Here is an 8627-nt window from a genome sequence, read left to right as displayed (position 1 = left end):
TTTTGTTTTAAATAATCGTTGATGAATTTAATGAATTTTTAATGAATCGTTGAAGTCAGACACGCAAACAGATGCGAATTTTTCGCTTTGTTTAGTATGTTTCAGTTGTGTATTCTGTCAGTTTAAATGTAAATAAAATCTTTCCACAGAGAATATATTTTTTGTAACTTATTTAAATTATTTTGGGTTATTCTAATAAGCGAAGAAGAATTAAACGGCTGTTTAAAACTTTCTTTTGGCTGTGTCACTGTTAAATTTACAATTAACCTCGCAATTCGCTCATCGTCAAAGAAATCCCCTAATCATCACTTCAGTAAAACAAAAGAGAGAATATTTAATCTACTCTTTTTGTTCACAAGTGCTGAGTCTATAAAAAACTGCACACTGGTGGATTTTGTGGATCCCACTCGTCAACCCACGCTGTGCTCCACTTATCTGTCCAGCATTTCTTTTGTATGAGTTGCCACACAGTCGTCCTAAATTTCGCTTTTTATTTTATAAAGCTGACGTTCTAAAACGTATTGATTGTGGTATGTAATATTTATTGTTATTATGTAATTTTCAATTGTAATTCATCTAAATTAGGAATGTATCTAAAACAGCATTGGCAGTAAAAGACATTCGCGTGATTTTATGATTGTAATTCGATTCATTGAAATTTTATCAAACTAACAAAACTAACAATTACTGTTTATCCATTTATTATTTATACAATAACATCCTTTTCACTCTCTGTGATTAGTTAATTATATATATAGATAATTTTCAACGCACGTTTTCATTTGGGGAAACATATTTCAAGACTGCCGCTTAATTTGCATAATTTTCCTTCACTGGGGTTTGCGAGCGTGTCTGTGTGTGTGTGTGTGTGTGTGTGTGTGCGCGCGCGCGCGCGCGCGCGTAGTGATGTGTCTGTATGTGCACGCTAAAGGACTCACTTGAGTGCAGCTCATTGCCAGATTTAATGTTGAGCTTAAGAACACGGACAGTTCTCCGTCATGTGATACGTTGAAGCGCCAGGGCAGGGCTTGTCTTTACAATGACCAGGACACAAAACTGTGCGGCTTTACAGACCTACAACGGTGGCAATCAAAAAGAGAAGAATTACTTAGTACCCTTCCAGCTCGAGTCACTCGCCGTTTCCTTTTAGCTGAAGCTCCCATGACTCCTGCAAGTACAGCTTGCGCTTTGTCGCTGTCTGCCAGATTGAACTTTTTTCCGAAGCAGAGTTTGATCGATTTGTGCCACTGAATGAGAGGTGCTCGCGCCTTGCTGTGCGCTGCTCGTCACAGGCGAAGGTAAGCAAGCGAGAAGCGGAGGTTCTCGCGTGGTTGTTAAATGGCGAAGTTTTTGATTTATGACCGCGCGACTAAAATCTCGGTTCAGAGAGAGTTCACACCACACACTCGCTCATTCATTTGCTCAAAGGAAAGCCAGATTCCTCCAGTGTGGCAGCGGGGTTTTAATACGTAGCGGATAGGGGTTTTATTTAGGATAGCATTAGAATAGAATTTGTAGTTTTGGATCGTTTGTTATTAAACAGAGGATGTCTTTAATCTAGCTACTATTTCTACTCCTCTTTTGCCATTGAATTGCTTATAGCTAGTTTTCATATACATTTACATTTACATTTTCAGCATTTAGCAGACGCTTTTATCCAAAGCGACTTACACAATGAGTGGAACATGATGAGCAATTGAGGGTTAAGGGCCTTGCTCAGGGACGGGGCTTGAACCGGCAACCTTCTGTTTACTTGTCCAGTACCTTAACCACTGAGCTATCACTGGCCCTATACAGTGTATTGTTTGTATTATTTGCTATTATTATTATTATTATTATTATTATTATTATTATTATTATTATTATTATTATTATTATTATTATTATTATTATTAATATTATTATTGTTGTGGTTGTTACTATTATATAATAAACAATTAATGTTTCGTCATATTGTTTCTTATTAGTAGTCAAATTCTATCAGATACATTTTTTTATTATTATTTTTAATTATAAATCGCTGGTTATAAATAACTTGGCTGTGGAGGATATCATACATAATGGTGCCCTGAGAACAGTTACTGCGGTTCACTGCCCTTTTCTCTCTAACTCTCTAACCTGGTAACCCTCATACATCAACCAGTGGTGTGTGCGCACGACAGCAGCCATTATTATTGGCTGCCGAAGAAGAGTTCACGGTATGGTCATAGAGACGCGCGGTCGCCCGGTTTTTCAGGTTCCCCAGAGGACTTCAATTTATCCTTGCTGAGCGTTGGCAAACGGTGGGAATGCGGTCGTTTTTGTGTCATCGGAATATTTGGTTTCGAAAAAGGGTCAAAATTCCTACAACCTTTACCCGCGTGCAGAAAAACGAATATAAAAAATCCTTACGCACAACACACGCAAAACTTAAGTAGGAATCAACAATAAAAAAATAGTAAATGTTAACTTACTCTTCATATTGTGGAGAGGTTATTCAAAACGATATATTAAAAAAGTAATTATTATAACTCTTCAAAAGTTTTTAGCATATTATACTGTTTGTGTTTTAGTTTTGCTAAATAACATTTTTAAATACTGTTCCAATCTCATTCCATTTAATTTCATTAAATCTGCTATACACTAGGAAACCTTATTAACTGACCTTAAACATATATATTTTATTGCTTTTGATCAGTAAAAATAATTTTGAATACTGAATACAGCTGCATATGTACTGCATAAAAAACGGGCATAATACACACCTAAACGTATCCACAAATGTACACAAGCACAAATACGCAAATTAAATCACAGCCTTATCAATACAGAGCGCATAAGAAAACCTATAAAGCCAAGACTGATCAAGGCTACTTTCCCTTTCTCCCTACCGTTCATGTGCACATACAAATTAATATAATTGTTATAATAGAATGTTTTGAGCATTTTTCACAGTAAATATTTTATTTTTAATTTCATATTTATTTGTTTAGGTTTATTTTGTCACGGCCAATTGTGCTAAACAAAAGGCCCATTTGATCAGATCACAAATGTGTTGGCTTAGTGTCGGACACCTTACAAAGTTAAACAAGTAAAATTGTCATACATTTTATGCATATGGTTATAGGCTATGATATTAACGATTTGTCTAAAGTAATCATTTTCCTGAGACCAAACAGGGATTTTTTGTGCATGTGTGTTTAACGTATATATCACTAAAGTTTTGAGTTGGTGGAGTAATATTGGCTATTGTTTCACTTCACCATAAGGTAAGTGGAGTGCGGCCCTTCCTGATCTCTGTTCAGTGTCATCCAGGCTTTTTAAAGTAAGATGGATAGGGCCAATTTTACTGACTTATCGTATCTCTTCTTGCTTTAGGTTCATTCGAGGAGCCCATTGGCGAAGGGGCGTCACGTGACCACGCTGTGCCAATGTTCTTCGACGGTGTCAGGACCCCCTCAGCTAGTGAAATAAACATTGGGCATCGTCGAAATGCAAAAAGCGGCCTACTACGACGGTTCGGCAATTTACAGTGGTTACCCTTATCAGTGTACAAATGGCTTGGGTTATGATGCCAGTCAGCAACAATATCTTCCGTCCCTTCATGTAGAAAGTGACTACCATCAACCGGCCTGTTCTTTGCAGTCCCCTGTTAGCTCTGACACGCTAAGCAAACCCAGCAAGATCACTGAAGACAGATTACAGAACATCGAATTTCAAGCAACCCCGGCATCCAACGTTAAACTCCCTGTACCGTCCCCTGGTGCCCCCCAAAACGCAAGCGATGGACAGGGTGCAAAAAAAACAGGGCACAAATCTCCACCTTCTGCTACTCGCAAGGCCATCTTTCCTTGGATGAAGGAATCGCGTCAAAACACAAAACAGAAATGCAGTAGCACAAATTCAGGTGAGAACTGTTCATTTGTACAATAACACTCTTTTTCAAATTTTATATTAAAATGTATTTAAAAGTAAATAAAGTCTTGTAACCTCGTATCAAACAAACAAATACGAAGAGACTACGACAAGTGTATTGCTAACGTAAGTAAGTTTTCTTTTATATAAAATTTAAATATACAAATAAAAACGGAATTGCAGGTAGGTGAAATATTTATTTGTGCTCCCACCCTCCAAAAGATGCAGAAATTAAATTGTCTAATCCAATTTTCCCCTAGCTGCCCGAGTAAAAGAAAAATTATATACACCGTTATGTTCTGATGAATGTCTTGAAGTAACTTGAAGTAATACATTTGTGTAATTTAATGTACTGTGAACTAGTAATGAGTTTTTGGCACACCACAATCATCACTTTTACAACCATGCATTATATAATCACCACTATTCAATATAGAAAAGATTTCCAATTATATATATATATATATATATATACTGTGTATATATATGTGTATATATATATATAAATATATATATATATACAATCAGAATCAGAATCTTTATTATTTGCCAAGTACCAGATGTACAAGGAATTTCTTTTGGTGCAGGTGTCAACATATATACATCTAATTAAATAATAGAAAAAGGAACATTATATATAAACATATAAGCAAGAAGCAGTATTGAATAAACAATACAGCAGCGACTATATATATATATATATATATATATATATATATATATATATATATATATATATATATATATATATATATATATATATATATATATATACTGTATATATATATAAATTGGAAACATTTTTATTTGCCCTTATTCTTAAATTTACAAAATGTCAAAACTTTGTTGGGAAGTTGATGGGAAGTATGTCAATCTTGTTTGACATCAGTAGAGAACTCAAAGTCTATTTTATATGAAAAAAAGAAATGTAGACTCAGATGACCACAACACATGTGTGTTCACGCTTTTATCTATTTAATATGACCAGAGAACTTTTATATGACTTTCTTTCTGTTATACGGCGCGGTGGTTAAGTGGGTAGCACTGTCACCTTACAGCAAGAGGGTGGTCCGGATCCTTTCTGTGTGGAGTTGGCATGTTCTCCCCGTGTCCGCGTGGGTTTCCTCCGGGGCTCCGGTTTCCTCCCACAGTCCAAAGACATGCACGTAAGGTGAATTGGAGACGCTAAATTGTCTACGACAATGTGTTTGATATAACCTTGTGAACTGATGAACCTTGTGTAATGAGTAACTACTGTTTCTGTCATGAATGTGACCAAAGTGTAAAATATGACGTTAACATCCTAATAAACAAACAAAAATGTTTCTGTTATAGAGCTTTAAATTGCAGTTTTTGATGCACTGGTAGACTGTGTCAAGTAACAATGTATTTTAGAAGTACTTCTGGCTATATTTATCACAGTAGCATAACGTTTTGTCAAGCAATGCTGTGTGATAGCTCAAAGGTCACACACGTTTAATGTTGGTTTTCAACCTTGCTTTACAAATACAAATATTTCCCTAATCTTTTTATTTGTATGTTTTACAATGGAGAAAGACAAATTATTTTCAATCTTGTAATATTCCTTTTAAACTAATTGACAATTTTCTCAAGACGTGTGGAAGTGGTGAGACGCAACCCATCTTTGCTTGCAAACACTAAGCTTTTGGTGGTTCTCTTATTATACCAAATTTACCTGCTTACAACAAAATGTATCAGAACGGTGTAATTTGTTGTGTAATTATTCTACAATGTTTTCTTACTTTTTCCCCGGCCTAACTTTTTTCTGTTAGAGGCATCAAATACAAAATTCTTCATAATTACAAAATAAAATCAGGTTCAAGCAAGTTAATAAACCGCGCGTGTGCAGATTTTTTTTTTTTATGTTCTGTATCACTATATCTCATATCTTACGTGTGCCACAACGCCACCCCCACCTCATTAGTTTGCTAGGTAATAGGTACATATAGACGATAATAACTATGGAAAGGCACTGTGAGTGAAATGGGGTTTTTTTATTATAGGTGCAAATATTTTGCAGACATGTCTTTGCGTATAGCCTCAATAAGTACTTAATTCTAACAGTTTTATTAACTTGTTACTCTCTTCTGTATTTACGCAGCAGATAGCTGTTCTGGAGACAAAAGCCCGTCCAGCTCCAGCTCTTCAGCATCTAAGCGCGCGCGCACCGCCTACACCAGCGCACAGCTCGTCGAACTGGAAAAGGAGTTTCATTTTAACCGCTATCTCTGCCGCCCGCGACGGGTGGAAATGGCCAGTCTGCTAAATCTAACCGAGCGTCAGATCAAAATTTGGTTCCAGAACCGACGAATGAAGTACAAGAAGGATCAGAAGGGACTCGGGATGATGCCATCTCCTGGGGAACTGTCTCCAAATAGTCCGGTTCAACCGACTTCCTGTGCTATGGCCAGTGGAGGCGGAGGATATTTAAGCTCAGTGCATTCTTTTGGTAACAACGTGCCGTACGACGCATCCTCCCCAACAGCTTATAACAAAGCTCAGTCAAACGCCTATAGCCTTCCTACGTCATATCCGCCATCCCTAAATGGTTCTCTGAGCAATTGCTCGCCTACCCAGAGGGCGTATCCGGGGACAGGCTCTGCTACGCCTGAGTACGACACGCTCCATTTTCAAGGAAACAGTAACTACGGAACGCATGCGCACGGTACTGCTGTATATGTCGATGGCAATGGAAGCTATATGGATAGCATAGGAAACACTGGAAGTTCAGTTTATCGCCTTTCGCAACTGCCGCAACATTCACATGGCAATGCAGACTACAAAGGGGCCATAAGCATGGGTAACAGCCATCATCATGGAACAATGGAGCAGACACAATGCACATACTCAGACCACTACTCTCAGGGAAGAATTCAAGAAGCGCCTAAACTGACTCACCTGTAACATAATATCATAATTATTATCCCCTACTTTTTTATTCATTGACACAATCGTTTAACAACCACGTGTATCTGTCGGATCTGATAAATTTGTTAAGTAAGTGGTTAAGTCATTTTTTTTAAAGATGTAAAAAAAGATCTGCCGCTTTTATAGCATGCAAGGGCACATATAAGACAACAGGGTATGGCAAATACATTTTGCGTCCGTTTTGAATGTGAATTGAAAGTTCTGTCAGACTACATAATAGAAATCAAGAATTGTTCTTTTTAATTGTATCTTCTTGTAATTGCATTTTCTTGCACTTAAGGGAGAGGAACCCACGAACTGGACTTTACCCTGACATAACAACTCAAAATCACAACGCGCAGGACTTTCAACCTTATTTATTTTACCTCAGCAGACTATGAATTTTTAGTATTAAGGATGAATAAAGATTATCATTGTTTTCTAGTTACGTGTACACTGAATAACAACTTACCAACTGACTTTATAGATGTCAATTATTTTATGGGGATGGATAGCTGGATAGCATCACAATCATACATCATTATATAATCCCCACAATTCAATATAGAAAAAGTTTTTAATGAATTTTATATATATATATATGTCAAAACAAAATGTCAAAACTTTTTGGAAATAGGATTTTTGTGAATTTTGTATTTGATGGGACATATGTCAATATTGTTTAAAAAAAAACAATAATAAGATATTCACCATTTTCAACTTCTGTCTGAAATTAGTTTTAAGATCATTCCAAGCTTCAGTTGAAGAAGAAAATAGGGCAAACTGAAGTATTTTTATTGCATTTAATTTAGTAGAAACTTTTAATATTGTGTGTATATATATATATATATATACTGTATATACTATTCTATTAAATATCGCAATGATATCTAAAAATAATAACTACAAGAGAATGAAGACGAAGATGAATGTTAAACATTTAATAGTTACAGCAATACTCGGACTGAAATAAGTATACAAAACAGCTTTTTTAGCTTGTTGTCACAAAGTGAGTAAATGTAGTTTAAATTTTACATTGACAAAGTTATAAGAGTGTGTGGTGTTAAGTTACATGCATCTTGATGTATATTAAGATCGGAGGTCTTGTTTCTTCGAGCAAACCCATCCATTATACTGTATGGCAGCTTTCCAGGCCCCGAGCTGTGCTTGAGCGGAGAGAAGCGTTTAAGATCAATAATTCTTAAAACTTTCGAACACATATGTGAGTTCCCTCCACACAAATTCACTACCAAACACACCAAACAATAAAAAAAAACAATCGGCGATGACTGTATTATTGTGTCACGAGCAATTAAAAGATTTGATTTGATTTGATTTGATTTTGATTTGTTATAAAAAAAAATTGACACTCATTACCGATAAAATTGCTGTTTAAAACATATGTTTTATAGTTTTTAAAGTAAATTGATAATTAATAAACCAATTTAAAAAATATTTGTTTAAATGAGTCAGATTTTGCTAGCTTAGTTTTTAATTAAAACACAAATAAAATTAACTGGTTACAATGTAATATTTCGCTGTGTTTGCAATTAAAACTGAATGCAGTATTACGAAGGAAGATACATGCTTTACACTTCTTTATATTTACAATATTTTTAAAATTCATCAACCCGACAAGGCTAAGACAAAAAAGTTTATTGATCAATCAAGAAATTGTAAACGTTTTTATTGGTTTCCAAGAGAAGATTATAACATATGGTAAGCAGTGCATCACATATGTAAAGATATAACAAAAGACACATGGGACATTTAGTCAAATTTAAATAAAGAATATTAAAAGCCAA

The 8627-nt window shown here is 35.5% G+C and overlaps 1 protein-coding gene across 1 annotated transcript; it reads left to right on the top strand.

Moving 5' to 3' along the window:
* The first annotated feature begins 3445 nt into the window (after positions 1–3445).
* hoxa3a (homeobox A3a) lies at positions 3446–7366 on the top strand. Its single transcript, XM_062990187.1, has 2 exons — positions 3446–3886; positions 6017–7366. The coding sequence occupies exons 1-2, from the start codon at positions 3472–3474 to the stop codon at positions 6817–6819; spliced, it is 1218 nt and encodes a 405-aa protein (XP_062846257.1). The 5' UTR covers positions 3446–3471; the 3' UTR covers positions 6820–7366.
* Positions 7367–8627: the final 1261 nt, after the last annotated feature.

Source organism: Trichomycterus rosablanca, chromosome 2 (assembly GCF_030014385.1).
Source record: "Trichomycterus rosablanca isolate fTriRos1 chromosome 2, fTriRos1.hap1, whole genome shotgun sequence".
NCBI classification, from domain to species: Eukaryota; Metazoa; Chordata; class Actinopteri; order Siluriformes; family Trichomycteridae; genus Trichomycterus; species Trichomycterus rosablanca.
This window is presented reverse-complemented; position numbering and strand designations above follow the sequence as displayed.